This window comes from Bos grunniens, chromosome 4 (genome assembly GCF_055505025.1).
Source record: "Bos grunniens cultivar Pamir isolate PY7600 chromosome 4, Bosgru_T2T1.0, whole genome shotgun sequence".
Taxonomy (NCBI): Eukaryota; Metazoa; Chordata; class Mammalia; order Artiodactyla; family Bovidae; genus Bos; species Bos grunniens.
This window is the reverse complement of record NC_141168.1, coordinates 71,491,361-71,515,908: the sequence shown is the minus strand read 5'-3', so window position 1 is coordinate 71,515,908 and position 24,548 is coordinate 71,491,361. Positions and strand designations below refer to the sequence as shown.

Sequence of the window (24,548 nt, the reverse complement as noted above, 5' to 3'; positions counted from 1 at the left end):
GTAGGTACTATTATCATTCCCACTTTATAAATGAAGTTAGCCAGCCACGAGATTAGGTAATCTGTCTAAAGTCTTACAGCTGTGTTGGGCTTAGAACCCAGTTTTTAACGTCCAAGTCCATATATCTATCACTACAGTCCACTACCTTTCCTATTCATATCTACTTATCAAACTTGTTCACGTTTAGTGGACACTGTCCTGATCGGTTCTCTTATTAACAGATCACTCGAACTTGCTGGCATTTTGGCCATCACAGGGAGTCTCAGGCTTTCTGGTCAATTGTTCTTACAGGTTAATAGTACTGACTTCCTCCTACCCACACTTAAGATCGGCTCATTGTTTCTGAATCTACCTTGCTGAATTGTGTTGTTTTCATAAACATAACATGCTAGGTTTTGTCTATATGCTCTTTCTGAACTGTTACTCTGAAATCTTCTTTTCAAGGCTCTCTATAATCAAACCTTATTTTTCAGTATTCCCAAACATGGACCAAAGTGAAGCTGATCACTGTTCTCTATAGAAGCTATGACATCTGTGACCTTGCTCTTTCTGGTTTGATGTGCCTCTTTCATTTCTCTTCTCACCTTCAAATGCAATCCTGTTCATCAAGATAAAGTCAGTCTACCTAACTTCCCTCAGCTCATAATTTTCTCTGAATGTAGGTAGCACTGCATTCTCCTGAAAGACACAGAATGTAATTCCATGTTTTTAATTATTTCTATAAATGCTAGGCTATATGGTTCTGCATATAGGAACCATTATTTATATGTTTTTTTTCCTTCTGTGGTCTTAGGCACTACAGTGTTACAATTAAAAGAGCATGTGGTTAAGACTTGGCATTTCCACTGCAGGGGGCAGGATTTGATATGTGGTTCCAGAACTAAAATTCCATAAGACTGCAGTGAGGGGAAAAAACAAAAAAAAAATTAAAGAAATGAAAGTTACTGCCCTTGATCTGCCATTGAGGAGTCTCAAGCTCTCTGACACATACATCCTATTTTTTTGTAAGTAAATAGTGCTATGTATTTAAATGCAAGGTCATCAAAACACCTTGAAGAGCACTGACTAGCAGATGTCTGTCAATAAGATGAAAATATGATATATACCTTGGTGCTTCTGATTGTCCATTACCATGATGTTTCATTTTTATAAACCTTAGGACAGTACCAAGCTATAAATTAAGTATAAATGTTGACTTTCAGTAAAATTGTGACTGCTTACAGCACAAAGGTTAGCAACAATGGATACCAGAGGGCAGTAATAAAATGTTACATACAATTTCTCTTATCATTTTTGAGGAAGAAATTAATTTGTCATATTGCCACTGTACTAGTAAAGTAAGGATATAGTTAAGGGGAAAGTGAATATAGAGCACAGATGCTATAGAAATGCATAAAAGCACGAGGTCAAATCAAATAATTTAAATGTTTACCTAACATTTTAGCAATAAGAAATCTAAACATGTGAGTTTCCTTTTAGTAAATTTTCATAACTTGATGCACCATAAAATGCTGACATAACTTCTGACTTACATATTAAATTACATAAAACACAGTTTGAAGACTTTTTAAAAAAAATTCTAATTCTTTAAATAGCATCAGCAGACACTAATATTATTATTCTGAACCTGGATCTGCATCAATCTGAAGTATGACTGAGTTTATGGCCATACCACCCTGAATGCAACTGATCTTGTCTGAAGGATGGTTGATAGGCTAAATATGAGGATCAAAAAAAATTAAAAAAACACTTTCTAGGTGACAACTACTTTCTTTTACACACAAAATTGGTGGAAAATGCTTGATTTTCATATCAGTATTGTATTTAGAGAAACAGGGAAGTATGGAAGAAAGGTTGTTTCCTCCAACTTGCAAAACACAAAAAATGCCCAGCAATTGAAAGCATCTTGAAAACCACTTAGGGATACAGAAACTTACATTTTAACAAAAGCAGGAGTAACTCTGAATCACAATTGTCCTTAGTTGTGAATGGACCTAAAAACTTGTTTATAAAGCTGCACAAACGGTAAGTCTTTTAAAAGATCCCACCAAAACATTCACCAAATAACACAGAACACTTACAGTATTACTCATCATTATTCTTCCAAGCTCTCACTGGTTAACTATACAGATAGAGCACATCGCTACACATAACTTGACTCCGAATTCAGCACCATGAAACCGCTTCTCTAAGAGGTCGACACAATAATCTTTAATTGATCTAGGAACTCTGGCACTGAAAGCGTGCATAACACAAGGTAATGATGTCGTCACCAAGGGACGACAAGAATAGAACCCAAATCCCTTGACTCCCCAGCTTGTGTTTTCCACTAATCGTGCTCCTTTCTACTCATTCGAGATCATCAAGTGTGAAGGGCTGGAGAAGGGAGTGGACACATGCGCCAGGGTCGCGAGGTGGAGACGGCCCAGAAGGTCCTCAGGAATCACTCTTTGGCACTTGTCTTTTGTTTCGGCTGAGAACGATGAAAGCTGCAGCAACCACCAACCCTTGGGACCAAGAACTGGAACTAGGTACTGCCCGTGGCGGTAACTTGTCTCTTCATTTTAGGCCTTTCCCCTTTTTCATGGCTCCCTCGCGGCCAGCCCTAACGTTCTCTCCCCATTCTCAGCTCTACTCCGCACTGGAGTCCCCGCTGACCTTTATTAAGAGTCGGCTGCGCCGCATCCGTCCTCCACCTGGCCCCGCGTACAGTCCTTAGGACAGGAGTTCTAGGGGGAGGGGGAGGTTTCCCTAGAAAATGAATGCTAATCAAGCGTTAGAAATGGGTTTCAACTGTTAGCAACTTGAGAGATGGGAACCGGGGTAGATACCCAAGTCAGCTCTGCGTGGGTCTGTGCAGCTCATCACGGCAAAGCAAAATGTAGACATATATGCACAGAGCTTTTCTCTCTAGCTGGTAGCCTTACACAGCTCAACCGTCCCCTAGGCAACCTCCCGCTGGAGGACGCTTTCCGGAGCGCGCGTGTTTACACTCTTCCTTGACCGGGGGTGCCGGAGAACGTAGCTCGCGGACTCTGGGGGATTCCAAACCGTTACTCCGCCCGCCGGGGTGGGGACAGCCCAACGGCTGAGCCTGCGCAGTTGGGCTAGGTCGGCACCAGGGTCCCGGCCGGGGGCACTACAAGTCCCAGAAGGCAAAGCTCCGCGCGGGGTTGGGGGTGCGGCGGTGCGGGGCGCGGCGGCCGCCTTACCTGCCGCGAGCTTAGTCCTCCGGCTACTACCGGCTCTCTCCCTCCCCCGTTCCCGTCAGTCTCCGCTCCACATTAAAAGGCTACTTCCTCTGGAAGCACAAGAGAGGAACCTTTAGCAGCCTCTACACTGACGCTCCCCGCGTACTCGCTTTTTCTCTCTCTGCCCGAACTGAGCCTGACTCCCTCACCGGAGTCGGCTAGCGGACGCAAGAGAAGGGAACTTTTGGAGGGAACCAACCTGGTTTCACCTGACCACACTTCCGCCTCCCGGGCTCCGGAAGGTACCGCGCACGCGCTCCCTGCGACTCCGGCGCGGTTGACTTCCGCTCCCACTGTGCCCTGCGAGTCGAATCATGGATCACACTGGTAAGGAGGCGGAGGCAGTGGGGGTCCAGGTTCCATGCCCCCTTGGCCGGCCGGGGACGGGTCGCCCAGCGAACATAGAGGGGTTACATTCGCCTTACAGCACTGGGGTGTGGCGGCGAGGAAGGAATGTCACAGACCCCCTTCCCGTGTCCGGCGAGGGCCTGCTACTTCCTGGCCTACCCTCGGATGTGGTACCTACAGCCTCGGTGCCGGCAACGGCAGCTCCTTCTGAGCCCGGACCCGGCACCGCGGGAGGCGCGGGCTTCGCGGAGAGGACAGAGCGCCGGCAGTTTTTCCCCTCATTTGGGGTGCTCTGCCCTACGTTATGGGGACTGGCGGGTAGAGTCTGGGAAGTCTCATTACGCTGGGAGTCGATGTGATAGAGTGGGTTAGAGACTTCCTGCTGTTTCAGTCAGATTTGGGCGGGTGCTGCGGTGGTCACTGCCTGTCGTCGTCTCTCCGGTGTTTCTTGGACTAGAGGTGGGAGAAGGGAGTCGGATATGGTTTTTGGAATGATACCGGGAGCAGCTTTTCTGCTTAAGCCTATAGCATGCCCCGCGCTTCAGCTGTGGTCCTTAACCACCACCAGTCTTGAGCTTAAAATCAAGATATTCTCATCACTTTCTCCAAGTAAGAATGACTCCATTCTTTCTTAAGTGTTTTTTGTCTTTTGCTTCCTTGCAGTTTTTGGATGTTGAATGAGTGCATTTGGAGTTAGATACTGCTCCGTTCAGTTGTATCAGCCGTATTACTAGTAAGGTGATAAAAGGCTTTTTCCCAGTATCAAGTATTAGTTAGGATTCCTCAGTCATCAACTGTCCACTTAATTTCATATATATATATATATACACACAGACACACATACACGTATGTATATACACATATTCTTCTAGGCCTGGAGGTGGAATGGTAAACAAGATGAACTGGGTACCTGTCCTCATGAAAGTTACGTTCTATTGGGAAAAGCACAATGAACAAGTTTTTAGAAATACAGATTATGAGGGCTTTGAAGAAGACATATGGGGCTGTGGAAAGTGGAAGCTTCAGAGATGGTGGTCAGAAGAGTCTTTTTAGGAAAGTAACATTTGTAAGCTGTGATCTGATGGATGAGAGGAATCCAGCTTGGCGTAAATCACGTGGAAAGCGTTTATAGCACGTACTAAGACTCTGAGGGAGGAAAATGAAGAGAAAACCAGTCAGCTGCACTTATGTAGAGGGAAAGAGCCCTAAGATAAGATTGGTAAGGAAGGCAGGAGTCGGGTGGTGCAAGACTTTGAAGTCCATGGTAAAGATTTGAGTGTTATTTTCAGTGCAATATGAAGCCATTGAACAGAAGTAGAGGAGGAACATAATCTCTCTTTAAAGTGTAATAGGCTGTTGTATGAAGAATGGTGTAAGAGAAGGAGGCAAGATAAATAGAAAATTTAGGAAGTGGTTGCAATAGACCAGAAGGGAAGCGTGGTTTAGTGACGGTGGCTTGGTTTACTAAAAACAGGAATGGGCAGATTCAGTGAATATTTTGGTGATAGAACTCAGGCCCTGGTGGATTGGTTTGGAGGCATGTGAGAGAAAGGAAAGGTGTGTAGGGTTCTAGTTTGAGTGGTGTCCTTTACTGGAGGACTTGGGAGAAAAATACCTTTTTTTTTTTTAAATGGAGTAGAGGTAACAAATGGGAATCTGGCAACAAGACTTTGAACTGCTAAGTATGAGGTGTTTGTTGGGACATAGAAGGGGAGATGTCAAGTGGAAATCATAGGGCAGTTTGTTTGGAATGATTTTAAGGCGTGAGGATGGATGGGATCACTTAAGGAAAGGCAAAACAGTAGAGAAGAGGGCCTAGCAGCAGGCTCTAGGGAACTCTAGTATTTGGAGGTTTTATAGAATTGAAACCGTGAAATCTTGGTGTTAGAGAAGCAAACGTGCCACGTTAGTGAAATGTTTCTCATTTGAGCCTGTTACTGGAATTGGGAGTCGAGCACTTTTCACAGTTTATTATGTTAGGAAATTGTAATGTGGGTTGGTGTGTATCTGAGTATTTATTATCCTACTTTCTAAGTTAAAAGTTGCCTAAGAAAGTAAAAGTCATCCTAACATGGAAATATTCACTAATGAACTGACCACTTGAAAAAATAGTTCCTACTCAGATATCCCTGCTGCTTAGCATGAGCCTCTTTTCTTTTTTTGTTTTTTAGTTAATTTCCTTATAAGGCAGTGTCCTTAGCAGTTTCGTGTCAGAAAATGGTATTAAATGTTGTACACTGATTGTGATTACAAACCTTACAAAATATTCAAGTTTTTATGATATTCATAAATGTGAGTTTGGTGATTGAATCACAAATAAAATCATTGGGAAATGAGGACGTGCCAGATAGCCAGTAAATTGAACACATTATGTCAGGATAGGCATCTCAAAAGGAAAATTCTAATATCAAAGGATTAAAAGAGGCCCCTGGGGAGATTGATGGAACTCTTGAATGTTATGCAAAAATGACTGGTTTTGGGAATGTGCTGAAATTGTCAGTCATAAAAAGAAGGCTATCCTGTAGTATTGTAATAGAAAATTACTCTAAGAAACTGCTAATTAACAGTTGATTGAGTCTTTAGCCATTCTAAAGATTAGCACTTAGTTGTAACTGTAACCTAAATTTTGTAAAAATATTTCTTGATTCCTTTAATTCAAGATAAGATTCTGCACAAATCTTTTAAAAACCTATATAATACAATATTCCGTATTAGGCCTTTTACAGTGGATTTCACTTCATATGAGTGGTTACCTCCTTAATTCTCACTTTCTATAATATCCAAGGACTTTTGTTGTTAGGGTTTTAGGATTTTTAGTTGTGATATTCAAAAGTATACTTTGACTCATAATAAAAACCTCCCAAGCCCCAAGATAAACCCAGAGTGATGTCACTATTAACAGCTTGAACTTGGAGTCTGAGGCAGGCTGCAAGATGTTAGAGGGCAGTAGGCTCTTGAAAGTCATAATTGTGACCTCAGATGTCTAGGGTAGTGTGAAAAGGACTTGTAGTAATGAAGTGTTGTTTCACCAAGGAAGAACCGTTCAGAGTTCTTTTACTGTCGGAAAGACAACATTGAACTGTCTCTGATAAGTTGCTATTTTTTTAATTCATTGAAAAATCAGGAATTACCTTCTAAGCAAAAAAAAAATCATTCTGTCATACCTTTTTGCTATTACATTGTTTGTAGGTACTTTAAACAGCTAGAGTCAAAGCAGATGAAATACATTATTATCTTTTTGCTACTTCATTGCTTGTAGATATTTAGCAACTAAATGCAACTAGAGTGAAAGCAGATGAAAGCATTATCTGATTGTTGATACATTGAGAGTTAAATCAAGTATTGATTTAATTGATTGTTGAAGTATGGAGAGTTAAATCAAGATGGATTTATCCTAGTTTAAGATTCTCAACTGTCCATGTATTCCCATTCCCATGATTTTTTTTTTTTTGCAGGTTAGCTGTTACGAAAATAATAATAGAAAGCAGACTGAAAGATATTTAAATTAATAATTAAGGACCGATTTTGAATTTTGTTCTGTGTATTACTGAGAAAGAGTGCAAATCGATGTGTAATTCTAGTATTCTTGGAGATGATTACTGCTGGGTAGAATACTACTTCTAAATTTGACTTTAGTGAATTTAATGTGGATAGTTTGGTTATGTCTCTGTGCTGTCTCCTGCAATGGCAGTTACATAGCGTTGTTCGCTAATTGTCATGTTTAAAATGTTACTGTTTTAAATTATTTGCATTTCCCACTTCAGGACATTTCCCTTTCTGTTTTTAGCAGATAAAGGTAGATATTTTCTGGATTGTAATATGTCATCATGGACTTGAAAAAAGGTGGCTTTTAATCTTAAAATAGAGTCAGTTCTATGAAATAATGCTCGTATTACTCATTGGATATGAGTAAATTTATTTCATAAGCTAGTAACAGAGACATAGAAAGTGTCAGTTGTGTAGGCCTAGTTGAAGTACAGAAGTCTTGCATCCTCCTCACCCATAATTTACCATTACAGTGCTGACTAAGAACAGCGCAGTCACCTGTGCGTCTAGAAATGGTATAGTACATTAGTGTGTGTGTTTACTACTAAATTGTGTGGTAATTTTTAGTATATTCCTGACTGCTTCTTAGAAAAATTATTTTATACCGAAGAGGATAATCACATCCCTGAAACTAACTTCATTTTCAGGGTATTATTGATTTAATTCTACCATTGTCAGTGTTAGTTTTGTGTTTCCAGTTTTATTGATTGTCCGGATGTAGATGCAGATTTCTAAATTCATTGAGTGCCTACTTTGCATGCTTGATGGAAATGATGGTTTTCTTTCTTTTTGCTGTTCTTTCTTTACCTTTTATTCCTTCTTTAAAAAAAAATCTTACAGTTGCTAGACAGTTTCTTACCTTAGGCTGATGAAGGATTTTATGTTTCTATAAACCCCTCTGGAATTACATGGAAAATTTTATTGTCCATCCTCTTAGGGAGAGGTTCTATAGCTTTTGTCAACTTTTTAAAGGGCTCCATGTCTTAAAAAGCATTGCTTTAAGAGTTTATCCAGAATAGAGAAAATTGGTACTTGAACTTACATAGCCTAGTATTTAAAATCAGATACTGAGCCCTTCATGATGTTGGGTATATTGCTTTAATACTTGTGCCAGAATAACCTTCAAAAAGAAAACCTAAAAGAAATTACAACTTTTTTTCCTAACATAGACAATGAGTTACAAGGCACTAATAGTTCTGGATCATTGGGTGGTCTTGATGTTCGAAGACGAATTCCTATAAAGCTCATCTCCAAACAAGGGAACAAAGCCAAAGCTTCACCTCGAACTCCAAGGACTATAAACAGGATGCCTGCAAAGGCTCCAGCTGGTGATGAAGGTAATGTGTTTAACAGGTCCAAAAGTCTTTCTTTTATATCTGATTCCACCAAATAAGCCATGTGATTTTATTTACTTTTAGCCACCTCTTTTTTTATCTTAAATATTCTCTTCTTCAGTCTTTTGACTTCTCATTTTGGCATATTTTACTTTCTATCCCTTTATAAATATTTTTGATTTATTTTCTTTTGTTGTTGAAAGTAATACTATCTATTGTTTAGAAAGATCTAAACAGTATCGCAGAAAACATAATACTAAAGTAAAATTGTTCTCCCATTTTTATTCCCCCCTCAAATAATCCCTGGTATGACATTTTCATAGTTGCTTTATCACTGCCCCCCCCACCCCCCACCTTTTTTGTAAGATGCATGTGAGATTCTGCCTTCTCAGTAGATTCAGATGTATCTTATTTAAGAAAATGGGTTTAGGTATTTCACTTAAGGATATACCATACTTTAACAATTTTTTTTAAACATTTTGCTGTTAGAGACAATTTTGCAGTAAATGTCCTTATTTATTTAGTATGTATATTTTGTAGAATACACACCTTAGTATGTATATTTTGAAATTTAAATTTTGCATGAATTTGGGCATTTTATAACTTGGTGGATTTAGAATTTATGCATTTTAGAATTTAATAGATTGTTGTCAAATGGTTCTTAAAAAATAGTACGTCACTTGATACTCCCACGCCAATATTGGTACTATTATCCTTTACAGATTTTTGTACTGATACACATTTCTTTAATTTATGAGTAGTGCTGTATGTTTTCATAGTATTGGTCATTTCTTTTTTCTAGGCTCTATCTGTTCATATCCTTTTCCCATTTTTTTCCTGTTTGATTGTCTTTCTCTTGATTTTTATGAGTTCTTTGTAGATTAACAAAATTGGCTTTTGTTATATGTTGTGTATATTCCCAATTTGTCTTTTGAATTTTATGTATAAAATTTTTATTGTAGAGAAGCTTGACAATTCTTTGTCTTTTGTACTGAACTTCTGGGTTTTATGTTATCCTTAGAGAGGACTTTCACCATTTCTTGAGTATAAAACAGTTTTTGTGGTCTATGGGCCAAATCCAGTGCTGTTTTTAATCAATAAAGTTGTATTGGAATACATGCATGCCCATTCTTTTACGTGTTGTCTGGCTGTTTTCGGGCTTCCCAGGTGGGTCAGTGGTAAAGAATCCACCTGCCAATGCAGGAGTCTCGGGTTCGATCTCTAGGTTGGGAAGATCCCCTGGAGTAGGATATGCCAACCTGTTCCAGTGTGCTTGCTTGGAAAATCCCATGGACAGAGGTGCCTGGTGGGCTGTATATAGTCCCTGAGGTCACAAGGAGTTGGACATGACTGAGCTTAGGGCACCCAACACATGGCTGCTTTCACACTATATTGGCATAGTTGAGTAATTGCAGGTATGGCAGTATTAATTGGTCTTTGGGCAGATAAAGTTAGATAAAGTTTGCTGATCGTGGCTTTGGAACTTTTATGGATGCATATTTGGTTGTTAAAACAAAAATGGGGTGTGACTTGAAGTGGGAGGGGATGAAGAGATATCTGAGAGGAAAGGGTTAGGAAGGGGATTTTAGCTTTTTTGCATTGTTTTACTGTTACACAATAATTTATTTATACATTACTGTATAGTTATAAAAAATTATTTTAAAACTGCTGCTGCTGCTGCGTTGCTTCAGTCGTGTCCGACTCTGTATGACCCCATAGACGTCAGCCCACCAGGCTCCCCTGTCCCTGGGATTCTCCAGGCAAGAACACTGGAGTGGGTTGCCATTTCCTTCTCCAATGCATGAAAGTGAAAAATGAAAGTGAAGTCGCTCAGTCGTGTCTGACTCTTAGTGACCCCATGGACTTCAGCCTACCAGGCTTCTCTGGCCATGGGATTTTCCAGGCAAGAGTACTGGAGTGGGGTGCCATTGCCTTCTCCATTTTAAAACTAGAAAGGCCAAAGACAGAGTACCCTAGGTTACTGATGGAGCAGCAGCTGCTGCTTTGTTATCTATACAGATATATGTATAGTTTAATGATGGGAGTATAGGTTGAACCACTCTGGATAATGATAATGTACTGGTGATTTTCTTAGCTCTTGTTCTGCTCAATAATTTTCTGAGTTTTAGATAAGTAGAAAAATTAATTTTCCTTATTTTGAGTTTTTGATGACAGCAGCTTTTATAAGATATAAATGGGCCATCTAAGAGCCTAGGGTCACTCAGATGTAACTTAGAAGAACTCTACATTGGTGTTGCAGGTAATTAGATAGCAGTACACTGGTGTATCAGTATCAGCCTCAAGAAATTATTGCATCTGTGCCTGTGTGTCTGTCTGCAGATGTTAACCAGTTCTAGGGCCAAAAGTCGTGAGAAGCCTGGCATATTGGAGGGATAGATTTGTCTTCTCAGCTTTACTTTAGGTAATTGAATTCTGCTTAGAATCCCCATCAGACTGTTCACTGATTTTCTTTTCTTTTGTATAAGATGAGAGGATTGCCATCAAGTTTTTAATCAGGTCAGAGAAATTGAGCATATTTGATCTTCATCTTGAACTTCATTGATATTGATACATACAGTGTAGGGGAGGAGACTTGTAGATAGGATATAAATTTTGCTATTTGGGTGAATAAGAAAGGTTTTAATTGAAATGATGAAGTATGAGTATGTTGAGGTTTCTAAAATCAGGTTCAATTTAAAGTTGAAGAAGAGGTTACCTAATTTTCTAAGTGATAAGAAGAAAGCCTGCAGAATTCTTTGTTAATCCTTTGGCACTAATACCAGTTACAATGTAATATCACTTTTATAGATTATCAGAATAAATGACAATCAGTATCTTGTGTAATAATCATGATGATAATTATTAGTAGTTTTATACCAGAAATAGTCTGGTGGGTTAATATGAGCCCTTGAATAGGAGTGAAGAGATCAGAGGTCCCTTCCTAGCTCCGCTTCTGTGTGTTGTTATGGTCTCCAGTACTGCAATATTCTCAGGCATGAGAATTGGACTGCATGGGTCCCAGGATCATTTCTAGCAGTTGTTTAGTAAGACTTGATTATGCTGTTCTTAGAGGAGCTTTGAAAGGTGTCAGTGAACAGGTCTATTTTGTCCATGTAAAATACAGGTCTATGTACCTGTATTTCCAAAATGAAATTTGAGATGTAAAAAGTTAATAGGTAACATTTTGTTTTCTCAGAAGGATTTGATTATAATGAAGAAGAACGGTATGACTGTAAAGGGGGTGAACTGTTTGGAAATCAACGAAGATTTCCTGGACACCTTTTTTGGGACTTTCAGGTATAAGTAAAAATAAAAAAATTTATTAGAACAATGAAATATTTTAAATACTTTATTAGGACAATTTAGATTGCATAAAGAATAGTGCGAACTTTTATTATAATTATATCTTTCATTACCCATAAATCGTTTGTTAATGCCCTATTTCACTGTTTCCAAAAATAATCTGAAGTAATTTTCAGTGATGTCAAGTAAAATCAATAAGTAATAACACCGTCAAAGGGGGGAAAAAACCCAAAACTGATGGTTGCCCAAATAATGTGGCATATGTGGGAATTATATCAAGAGATCTTCATTTCTAATTGTTTTAGTAACTTTTATACTAATTCATTGTGTAATTTATAGACATAATTTTTAGAAATGCTTAAGGAAATTTTAATTATTTCAACAGATAAACATCTTAGGTGAAAAGGATGATACTCCAGTTCATTTCTGTGACAAATGTGGATTACCTATTAAAATTTATGGGCGAATGGTAAGTATAACTAAGTTAAATTCTGTTTTTATAAATTTATATATTTGTGTAGAGATGAGGACTCTGAAATTTAAGTAGATAGATTTATTATTGTTTAACAATAAAGTTTATAACGAATAAGTATAAAATAGCTAAGGAACATTTGGGGATAATATGCATTTAAAGAATTATCTTGACAGATTCTTGGATTGCTTGTAAAAAATTAAGGAAACTAATTTCTTTGGATGGTTTGATCCTTAAGGAAAAAAAAATTTTTTCTTTAATAGAATAAAATCAGTATTTCTAAAGGCTAAAATTTTTAATATAGAACTGAATTAAATATTATTTATGATTTCTGAGTATTGAATTCTAAGCACTTAAAATACAGCCCCAACTGTAATTTTATAGTAATTTTGATAATATAAAAAGATAGTTTTACATTTTTGTTGGAAAAAGTTGAATTTACTGTTAAATCTGTGGTGGTAGAAGCTGTGGATTCTGCACTGTTGCTTTGCTGTGTGGCATAACTAAATAACAGTAATGAATTATGAGTTCTAAAATAGTGTAACATTATTTTACTGTGTCCTTCTGATTTATTTTTAAATATATGTAAGTTCATTAACTTAAGACTACCAGGGAAGAAGCCTGCTTATATTAAATGTAGAAGATACTTGTTCTTTCACTGCCATGAAATACTTCCTGGAGATAACAGGATTAGGTGAAACATTGTACAGTATTCTTCAGGAGCTTTTAACCTGTAGGGACCATGAATGTGCATGTATATGTTTTTTTGGGGAAAGGGCCAAAGTTTTCATTGCATTCTCACAAAGAGCTTTGTGACTGAAAAAGGTTAACTGTTGCTTTTATGTAATTAGTACTTAATAAATGTTCATTTTAACCAACAGTTCTCAAGTGCCTTCTATGTCTAGGTCACTGCACTCACTGTTGCTTTTTATCAAAGTATTTTAATTTGCTCTAGAATATTAACTGTAACGTGTCTCTGTTCGCAGATTCCATGCAAGCATGTGTTTTGCTATGACTGTGCTATTTTACATGAAAAAAAGGGAGATAAGATGTGTCCGGGGTAAGATCATCATTAAATTTTTAAATAATAAGGATTGTGATATAATGATTTATGATCTAGGTTAAAGGTGAGGGTATGATATAGACCAGTGGCAAGATGTCAAGTGTGTAGACCTGGCTAATGTTTCTCTGTGAGCCAAGAGTTGACTATAACCTTCTCCTTAGGATAGGGCTAATTAGCTATTATCAGTTAATTCACATTGGCCAAAATAACAATAATAAATAATCACAAAGTTAGCATTGTAAACCTAAAATATTTTCTCATTTTAATGGGATGCTAGAGAGGTAGTATCACGTAGTGATTTAGAGCAAAGACTCTGGAATTAGAAATACTGGATTCAAATCTCTGTTTTGTGATTTATTAACTATGTCACATAGACGATTTCTTTATCTGTAAAATGGAGCTAATAATAGTACTTACCTCCCTGGGTTATTATTAGAAGTAAATGAGTAGCAGATAGCAAGTACTATGTAAGTATAAACTTTTATTTATTGACTTCAAATCTGATTATGTGTTGTGTTTTTTTTAATTTTATTTTATTTTTAAACTTTACATAATTTTATTAGTTTTGCCAAATATCAAAATGAATCTATCACAGGTATACATGTGTTCCCCATCCTGAACCCTCCTCCCTCCTCCCTCCCCATACCATCCCTCTGGGTAGTCCCAGTGCACTAGCCCCAAGCATCCAGTATCGTGCATCGAACCTGGACTGGCATCTCGTTTCATACATGATATTTTACATGTTTCAATGCCTTTCTCCCCTGATTATGTCTTGAGTACATCTTAGAACACCTTCATGTTCTAAGACAGGCTCAGACACGTTAAGATCATCGGGAGGTGTTGATCAATAGTGATCTGTTTGGGAATGGTCTTAAAGGATCCAGAATAAACTATGAATTTTTATATCAATTCGGAACCCCTGATAGAAGATTTAAGAAAAATTTTGAGAGAAACTTCTTTGGAACAACTGTAGGCTTTCTAGGTCACTTATAACCTAAGTTAGAACCTATCCCAAGGGTTGTAGTATTAGTTGATAACAAAATTGTGGACAGTTGTAAGGGATAATTTTCTTTTATGGTGTAGGAAGATTGGCATCTGTGGGAGAGAATGAATGATTCATTAACAAACCAGTAAGAACTAATATTTTATTAGCCCTTTAAAGTCACATTAATTTTATAGTGTGAGTTTAAAGAATATTTTCTCAATATAATTATAATTCAAAAGAATTAGGAAATTGAAAGTGCATATTCACTATTTGCCTCATTTTCTGTAGTGCCTAATTTTCCAACACAGTGTACACCCACTTAAATTCTATAGTGAATTTGATTGCCTCATTGAGATAAGGGATTTTGGATGTTGTAAAACACCATGTAGAGGACATCAGAAGGTTTTCTCTTTTATGTAAGTGTTTTGATGTTAATATTTAAAAGGGAATTTAGTTTTCAAGTTTTTCAGTGTAACTTCAGTAGGCATATCACTGGTTGGCTGTTAGGGATATTAAAACATAAGCTTATCTGGATTAACAGACCTGGGTCAGAAAGTGAAGAAATGACAACCCAAATTAATGTAAATATTATATACTAATGCTTAAGCATCACCCAAAGAAATGCCCCCCACCTCCCAATCCTGTTACTGTGGAGCTATTTCAGAGTTTACAGCAAATTAGAAGCAAAAAATTAGAAGTGTGCCAAATGGCCACTAAAGGGAGGCCTTCTAAGTATGAAGTAGTAGTACCAGCCTTCAGTGAGGAAGGAACACCACCACCACTCAAAATCAAGAATATGGAGCCATTTGATACAGGTCATATGACCTGGCCTGCATATTCAATGATGATAGCTTATACATGTTTAGTGCTTAACTAATCATTAAGTCCTGTCATTTTCACTGTTTCATTGATGTTTCAAACGTTCTTTTAACTAGTTCAGTTCAGTCGCTCAGTTGTGTCCGACTCTTTGCAACCCCGTGAATCGCAGCACTCCTGGCCTCCCTGTCCATCACCAACTCCCGGAGTTCACCCAGACTCAGGTCCATCGAGTCAGTGATGCCATCCAGCCATCTCATCCTCTGTCGTCCCCTTCTCCTCCTGCCCCCAATCCCTCCCAGCATCAGAGTCTTTTCCAATGAGTCAACTCTTCGCATGAGGTGGCCAAAGTACTGGAGTTTCAGCTTTAGCATCATTCCTTCCAAAGAAATCCCAGGGCTGATCTCCTTCAGAATGTACTGGTTGGATCGCCTTGCAGTCCAAGGGACTCTCAAGAGTCTTCTCCAATACCACACAAAAGCATCAACTCTTCGGCACTCAGCCTTCTTTACAGTCCAACTCTCACATCCATACATGACCACAGGAAAAACCATAGCCTTGACTAGACGGACCTTTGTTGGCAAAGTAATGTCTCTGCTTTTGAATATGCTATCTAGGTTGGTTATAACTTTCCTTCCAAGGAGTAAGCGTCTTTTAACTAGGGTGAAGTCTATATAAAAGCATTATGAGTTAAGGTTAGATGTTATAACCCATTTTACAGATAAAGAAATAAAGTTTAAATAACTTCTCCAAGATCTCAGAGCCAATATACTAGATCCCAGTTCCAATTCCTAGTTCAGTCTTCTTTCTATTGTTTCAAGAAGCCTTCTAAAGGCAAAAGTGGATTAAAAAATAGTGAATGAAGAAGAATAGTTACAATTTGACCCTGACTCATTAAGAAAATAATTGAGTTAAATTTAGTGTTTATAATTTAGAAAAGTAGGAGTGTGTAATACTTCGTATTAGTAAATTTGACAATTCAGGAAGACCCCCCCTCCTTGAAAGGACTCTTGGCATTCATGGTTTGAATTTAAAATATTGTTTAATATTAAGAACCTTGATGGTTAGGATGATCCTGTTTATTTTTGTAGTTCTTGCAACACCTTTCACTTAGTATCTTCTACTTAGTATTATTTGCTCAGAAAATTGCTTACTGGTCAATAAATACTCTACAAGTTTGCATTTTGTGATTCTGACAAGATCCTTTGGTTTGTCCTTCCTGGAGTTTTGGGGGTTTTTGCACACAGATTCAAAACATAGAATTGTTTGTGAAATCAGATAAATTCTAAATCTTGGTAAGAAAAGGGTTTTGCTTCAAACATACTCTGTTTGATAAACACTTAAAATTTTTTTCTTAAGAGTTTTGATGTTGACAGAAATGCTGATGCTTAATAGCAAACAGACCACAAAGTGGAAAAGATTAAAGGTTCACTTATATTAACTATAACTTTTAATTGTGAACTTTTTGCAGAGTTTTCCATAATAAAATTTAAAACTAGTCATATCTTTGAAATTTAGTGCATTGTTTTTATAGTCTGTTTTTAGTAAATCAAACTTTTTTCCCTTCTAATTTAGCTGTAGTGATCCTGTGCAGCGAATTGAGCAGTGTACACGAGGTTCTCTCTTCATGTGTAGCATTGTTCAAGGGTGCAAGAGAACATACTTGTCTCAGAGAGACTTACAGGCTCATATCAACCACCGCCATATGAGAGCTGGAAAACCTGTTACCCGGGCTTCACTTGAAAATGTTCATCCTCCTCCTATTGCCCCACCACCAGCTGAAATCCCTGATCGTTTTATCATGCCGCCAGACAAGCACCATATGAGCCATATTCCGCCAAAGCAGCACATCATGATGCCACCACCTCCTTTGCAACATGTGCCCCACGAGCACTATAATCAGCCACATGAGGATATTCGTGCTCCTCCAGCTGAATTGTCCATGGCTCCACCTCCACCTCGCTCAGTCAGTCAGGAAACCTTTCGTATTTCAACAAGAAAACACAGCAATTTAATAACTGTCCCTATTCAGGATGACTCAAATCCAGGTGCTAGAGAACCACCACCTCCTGCCCCCGCACCTGCTCACCATCATCCTGAATATCAGGGTCAACCAGTGGTCTCGCACCCTCATCATATTATGCCTCCACAGCAACATTATGCACCACCCCCACCTCCTCCACCACCAATAAGCCATCCAATGCCACATCCTCCCCAGGCCGCAGGTACTCCTCACTTGGTGTATAGCCAAGCTCCACCTCCACCAATGACCTCTGCTCCACCACCAATTACCCCTCCCCCTGGACATATTATTGCCCAGATGCCACCTTATATGAATCATCCTCCTCCAGGACCTCCCCCACCTCAACATGGTGGTCCACCTGTAACTGCACCCCCTCCTCACCATTACAACCCCAACTCTTTACCCCAGTTCACTGAAGATCAAGGAACTCTGAGCCCTCCATTTACACAACCAGGGGGAATGAGTCCTGGTATATGGCCTGCACCAAGAGGGCCACCTCCTCCTCCACGAATGCAGGGTCCGCCTTCTCAAACCCCACTACCTGGACCACATCATCCAGATCAGACAAGATATAGACCGTATTACCAATGATAATAGTATTCTGAACTGATGATATGATGAGGAAACAAAACTTATATGTATAGTCAATCTTTTCTTTAAGCTTTGACTGTTCGGGGAAGGAAAAGCGCCTCTTACTGAGGTGGCTGTACAACACTTAGGGTCTTGTCTCTTAAAATGGTTTTAAATCTTGACCTTAGGATTGATTTCAAGTACTATACTGTAGTGCAGTTAAGTGGCTCAGTTGAGCACAGCTATATTTTAAGAACTTTGTTCCCCTAGTGTGGTAAATTGACCCAGAGGTAACCATTTGTAAGAAGAAAAAAAATTGAAAACATTTTTCCATTGTTACACTTTCAAAAGTACGTCCTTTGTTAAACCCAATGTTTAAGTTTTTCTTGTGATACATTTTGTTAACCTGTGTAAAAGGATTAAACTTCAATATGGTTGTAAAAATGCTATTTTTATGTGAACTTAAGTGCAGCCACATACTGTTTTTTAAACCATATGTTTTACCACTAATTTCCCAAAGTTACAATAAAATCCTAAAAGTAAAAATCTAATAGAAATTTACTGTAAGGCAGACTGTTAAATGGTAGAAAATTATTTCACATTTTAGGCACTGAAATTTTGAGGTATATTAGGTATATAATGCACTTCACTTGGATGCCTTTTCATTTATAGGCAGCCTCAGGAGCACCAAAATACATTGAAATTCCAGTACTAAGAATATTTATGTCTGTAATGTTAAGAGGCATTGCTTGTATTTTTGGAAAGATAGGGCCAAAGTAATCAACTCTGTAGGCTCCAAGCTGTTGGGGATGCTGTTACTCATTAATGCTTTTTACCGAATGGTTGGAGTCATATGATGCATCACACTTTAATTAACCTTAAGTAACATTTTATAGAACTGTATAAGTGGTATTCTTTAGATGAAGTGTGTTCCTCTCTGCTCATTGTCTGAAACTAAATATTTAGGGCTGAATAGGCTTTATGTAATTCCTCATTTCATGGTAGAATTTGATCCTGTACTTAAGTGGATTCTTGTTTATTGGGTTTTAAAGTATAATTTGAATGCCATGGAGGAATTTGAATACTGTATTAATGAAGGATGTTCTTGTAATCACATACTTGCGTTGCTCAGGTTTCATTACTGTATGATAAGGTGTTTTTCTCTAACTTAACTATTACTGACTTCCTGTTTCTTTTATTGGTTAAGCAGTCTAAAACTTGGAACATTTTTATAGCAGAGTCAACAGTGAAGACTACCAGATGATTTTGTATTGAAGAGAAAAGTAATGTCTAAATTGTGAATTTCAATGCATTATAAGGTGCCTTCGGAGTCAGCTTTTGCATTATAGGGGCTTGTTACAGTCCAGCTAAGATGACCACTTACAGTTTATACAGAATTCATATGTATAAATCAACATTCTTGGGATATTACTATATATCCTTTGAATACACCCCTGTGAAGTACTTCCTCCCCCCCCAAAATGGTGCATAACATAAACATGAAATGTGTAGTATACAGATACCGTTTATTATTAAATAGTTTATAGTGTATAAATTTAGAACATTTCTTTTTGACAAGAGGTGAACTGATGGCTAATTTACCATTTAATTCTGTCAGAAACAGGCAAAGCAGTTTCTCACTTTGGATAACTGATACAAAGTCATCTATAAATTTAGAGCTGAAATAATATAAATGGCCCTTTCAACCATGACCAGCTGAAAATAATACACTTTTTTTTTAAGTGAAAGTACGTGATTTTTCACACCTAGCAATTTGAGAGTTCAGTGTTAATGTGGTGTTTCTAATGAGAAATTGTTATTAGAAGCATAGGAGTGAAATAGTGTGAAATGGTGGTGAGTGTGTCTATCATATTACTGTAGGTACTTGGACTGGTGCAAACTTGATTACCTTTAATGGCCCTTTTTAGGAGCTGTTAAAATATTATTGAAAATTCAGTACCAATAGTTTGGTTTCATGTAATAGGAAATAACAAAACTCACTTTAAAGCTTCTCAGCTATTTATGAAGAGCTCACCTGACTTAATTGAAATTCACTAGAATGTATTGAACAAAAAAATGTTATCACGGTAAAATTCCACATGTTAAGTCTTGTAGGCTTTAAAATATTTGGTTAGGTTTAAGAAATATGTGTTATGCAGGGAGGCAGTTCAGATGAATGTGTTGTAGCAGACAGTTTTTTTTTTTTTTTAATGGTGTTAGACTTGAATTCATCTAGTTATTGTTTGAATGAGGGTGGGTGGGTAGAAGGATAACAAAATTACTGTTAGTGTTTCTTTCCTTAAGGAAAAAGATGTGAATCCCAGCCTTATTTCAGGGAAGCCTTTGAAGCTATGATGGACGTAAGTCTAAATTAAATGTATGTATGTTTCATTATATTGCTCTTAAAAGACTACTGAGGTGGCAGTTTAATTCTTAAAAACAATAAAATGAAAGCATAAATACTATTTTGCCTAGGTGAGTTTTTACCTAATGATGACACATTTGGGAGACTGCAGAATTTTCCACGTCGATACAACTTTTACAGCAAAATTTCACGTTTTGGGAGATTAAAACCAGCAAGGTGAACGTTAATATTTCTAAAGTGGCATGCTTGTTCAGAGTATAATATATAGTATTGGAGAAAATTATCAGTTGCAAAGATTGTAAGAAACTACTTAATATTCATTTTGCCCTGTAAAAAACCACTTGCTCAAGTTATTGTATAAGAGACTAACACTAAAACGCAAATGGAAAAGATAATTTGACCGTATTTTTAAACTTGAAATAGGTCATTTTATGATATGAAGTATACAGAGCTGGTTTTGGCTTTGTTCTGATGTACTCGAAGGGTATCTTTCATACGTCTTTTTGGAAAAACCATGTAAACTTATTTTTGAAAAAGCGTTAATGGAAAAAAAAAGTATGTGGAAAAATCTCAAGTACCTGAAACCAAAATACACTTTTCTGATTATTAGATCAACCATCAAATTGGTATATTGATGTTAATTGAGGCTTGACATAATCATACTATATTCTAACTGAAGTGGATTTATTTTTCTTTACTGGTTTGTAATTGTAATCTGTTCAGTTGTGGCCTAGACCAAGCAGACTTTACGTACTACAATATATGCACGATCTAATAAAGCAATATTGGATATACTAGACTTAAAGGGGAAAGAGAGGTAAGCCAGGTAAAATACTTGGTAATAATACTAATAAAAATATTTGAATTTTCAAACATTTTTTGTTTTGATTCATGCCCCTTCAGTTTTCTAACTTTGAGGGGAAAACCGTTAAGGCAGAATTGTTAAAGCAACATTTTAATATTAAACTTTAATTTCCTCATCTCCCATTTGAAATTTTAGGCATTACAGAATCACAGGATTTAAATGAACAGTGGTGGGTCATGAGTTTTTATCACTTGGGCAGGACCGCGTCTTTCTAAAAATCTAGCCTATGTCTTCAGAATATCCTTTTTCTAGTCTAAGTTAGTTGTAAGCACCAACTTTAATACTGTATTTAAGTCTATTTCTTATTAATCTAGTCTTTTTTGGTGGCTCAGTCGGTAAAGAGTCTGCCTACTATGTGGGAGACCCAGGTTCAATCCCTAGGTTGGGAAGATTCCCTGGAGAAGGAAATGGCAACCCACTCCAGTATTCTTGCCTGGAGAATCCCATGGACAGAGGAACCTGGTAGGCTACAGTCCGTGGGGTCACAAAGAGTTGGACACGACTGAGTGACTTAACACTTTCACTTTTTCCTGTTAATTTACCTTTGAAATTGTTCTCTGTCTTCACATTGAAAAATCTTACTCCCTTTTACTTTTCTTCCTATGTGTTGCTTTCAAAACCTTTTAATTTTTTGTTTGTTTTAAAATTTGTATTCATTTCAGTTATACAAGCAGTAAGTTTTGGGGAGAAATATGTCATATTACAAATAAAGATCCCCTTGACCACCACCATAATTTTCCCTTCCAGAGATAACCACTGTTATAACTTTGGTGTACAAATCATGTTAGTTGCAGAGCTGACAACTAAATAATAGGCTTCATGCTCTGGTTAAGCACCTTAATAATCCATGGTAAGTAGTATTTCGTGGCCTGTACTCAGATACATACTGAACATCCATCATGTGAAATATATTCATTTATATGCTAGATGCCACTTCAAATTTAAAAAATTTTATATTGGAGTATTGTTGATTAATAGTGTTACATTAGTTTTGCGTATACAGCCAAGTGATTCAGTTACATATATACATATATCCATTTTCAAATTCTTTTCCTGTTTAGGTTATTACAGAATGTTGAGCAGAGCTCCTGTGCTATACAGTAGGTCCTCGTTGGTTATCTTAAGTATAGCAGTGTGTACGTGTTGATCTAAGCTCCCAGTCTGTACGTACCCTTCCTGGGCTTCCCTGGTGGGTCAGCTGGTAAAGAATCCACCTGCAATGCAGGAGACCCAGGTTCGATCCCTGAGTTGGGAAGATCCCCCGGAGGAGGGAATGGCCACCCACTCACGGTATTCTGGCCTGGAGAATTCCATGGACTGTGTAGTCCATGGGGTAGCAAAGACTGGGACAAGACTGAGCAGCTTTCACTGCCCTTCCTCACTGGTAACTAAGTTTGTTCTCTTTCTGATTTATAAGTTCATTTTTTCTATTTTTAGGTTTTGCATATAAGTGATACATGATATGTATACTTGATCAGACACCATTCTAATCACTTGGGATACACAAGTCTGTAGAGACAGATGACCAATAAATTTCATTAAATTATATAACATGCTAGAAGTGTGATAAAATCACACTTGTCAGGAAAGTAAGAATAATGTGGTGTTGATAGGTTTGCGATTGTAAATCGAGCAGTCTGGATAGGATTCATCGAAAAGTTGACATTTGAGCAAAGATTTGAAGTAGGTAAGAGTTAACCACATATATATGTGGAAGAACTTTCCAAGCAGAAGACAGAATCTGAAGGCTTTAAATCTGAAGGCTTTAAAGAAGCCTGGCATTCTCTGAGGAATAGCACAAATGAGTGAGTAGTAAGAAGAGGTCAGAGAGGTAATGACAGTGGAATGGAAAGATCACAGGCTTCCTAGGCCATTGTAAAGGCTTGGACTTTATTCCTCTGACATAGCAAGCCATTGTGAAGTTCTGAGCAAAGGAATGTAATGATTGGGTTCGATTTCTACACGTAAATTGAACACCTATATGATGGACACGGGTATATAATGATGAACAAAATAGATATGATCCCTGCCAATTAGGAGCTTATATTCTAACCCCTAAATTTAGTAGTCCCTAAGTTTTCCTCAAAAAATTTTATGTTCTTTTTCAAAATACGGTGTCCAGGTAGAAAAAAAAAACACTAAAAAATATTACAAAAATGTAATATATATATACAACCATAATGAGAGATAATTTGTTTGATTCTGGAATTAATGTTTTCTAATTGCTTTTCTGGGTATTTTTAATTGTGCAGTGCTAAATAAGTGACTTTGGAACATATCTGTAGAATGCATCTATATTGTTCCTGAGTTTAGTCCTGCCTTGTGCTAGATCATTTGAGATAGGTTTTTGTTTCTCTGGAGAGAGAATATTTCCTAAAGGTTAAGAGCCTGAGCTCTGGAGTCAAGACTGTCTGGACTGAATTCTGGTTCTACTACCAATAGAACTAGCAAGTATATGCAATTTGGACTAATTATTTAATCTTTGAGCCTTGATTTATTTTGCTTTTCTGAAAAATGAGGATAAATGTAGAACCTACCTTATGGGGACTTTTTTGAGAGTTAAATGAGTTGGTTCTAGATATAAGGTAGAGTCAGTTGAATTTCCTGACAGATTTTTCAGCTTGACCAGCTGGAAAACTGTGGAGTTGGCATTAACTGGGGTGGAAAGATGCTAGTAGAGCTGATGAGGGGGAGAAGATCAGTAGATCAGTTTTGGCATGTAGATGTCCAGGTGAAGATGGCAGGCAAATATGAAATATTCCTCTTTGTTGGTGGTCAAGCTTGCATTTAAGACATTACGTTTCTCAGTGAGAAATTACTGTGTTTAAACAAGAATATGTATCACATGCACAAGTTAGTATTAGAAAATGATTTTGAAGATAAACCTGCTTGGCATGTATGAGCTCCAACCTTTCTTAATTTCAGTAATATAGCTGCTTCCTGACAAGTGGTTCTGTCTCCCAGTTGATCATTGGATGTCCTCTCCCCTTCAGTCTTGCTCTGATTTGTGTAAGTTTTTTTTATCTCCCAGCACCAATCTCTTGGCCTCTTCCTAAATCAAAGGTCAGAGTTTTTGTCCTAGTCAATTTCCAGTATTTGCTCTGAGGCAGGCAAGTCAAGGCCCAGCTCCATGCATACCCCTTACTCAAAGCATATTCACCTTAGAGGCACATTTAAGGATGAGGAAAGTGAACCTCAAGATGTTATGGTTGAATGGATTGTGATGGAGGTGCGGTAATTGGAATGCTTGTTCTTTTGGTTGGCAAGAAGAGCATAGAGGGCACCTTTGCTTGGGAAGATGCAGACATGTCCGTTGTATGTAAGGCATTTGTCCCACTCCCAAGGCAAATGATCAATTAAATAGGCTCATGTTTTCAATTTCTACTCCCTGCCCTCTATAAAGGAAGAGCTCTTAACCTGGGATTCATAGAGCATCATACACAAATGTGTATGTGTATTTTTTCCCCAAAGTTCATAGGGTACATGAGGCTCTGTAAGATGTCCATGACTCAAAAAGTTTAAGATACGTTGCTGTAAAGAGTGTTGAGATTCTAGTTTTTAATTAAGAGAAGATATGTAAGTAAGCCTTTGTTTTATTTTTCTGTAA

At 37.6% G+C, this 24,548-nt stretch overlaps 1 protein-coding gene and 1 long non-coding RNA gene across 8 annotated transcripts; one reads left to right on the top strand and one right to left on the bottom strand.

Annotated features, from left to right (window-relative positions):
- Positions 1 to 1,810: 1,810 nt before the first annotated feature.
- CBLL1 (Cbl proto-oncogene like 1) lies at positions 1,811 to 20,176 on the top strand. Of its 6 annotated transcripts, none has more exons than XM_086396844.1 (6): positions 1,811 to 2,531; positions 8,315 to 8,482; positions 11,679 to 11,776; positions 12,168 to 12,251; positions 13,241 to 13,314; positions 16,694 to 20,176. In XM_086396844.1, exons 1-6 carry the CDS (start codon positions 2,483 to 2,485, stop codon positions 17,730 to 17,732), a joined length of 1,512 nt encoding a protein of 503 aa, XP_086252970.1. In that variant the 5' UTR covers positions 1,811 to 2,482; the 3' UTR covers positions 17,733 to 20,176. The 6 variants fall into 6 exon arrangements, with proteins under 6 accessions (XP_086252970.1, XP_086252969.1, XP_086252972.1 ...); XM_086396843.1 differs by having other exon boundaries at positions 11,676 to 11,776; XM_086396846.1 differs by lacking the exon at positions 1,811 to 2,531 and adding an exon at positions 3,547 to 3,578.
- Positions 2,190 to 3,306, bottom strand: LOC147374344 (uncharacterized). Of its 2 annotated transcripts, none has more exons than XR_015162653.1 (2): positions 3,213 to 3,306; positions 2,190 to 2,751 (listed from the first exon to the last, which is right to left on the bottom strand). It is a non-coding gene; the product is annotated as an uncharacterized LOC147374344 (long non-coding RNA). The 2 variants fall into 2 exon arrangements; XR_015162652.1 differs by having other exon boundaries at positions 2,190 to 2,765; positions 3,213 to 3,305.
- Positions 20,177 to 24,548: the final 4,372 nt, after the last annotated feature.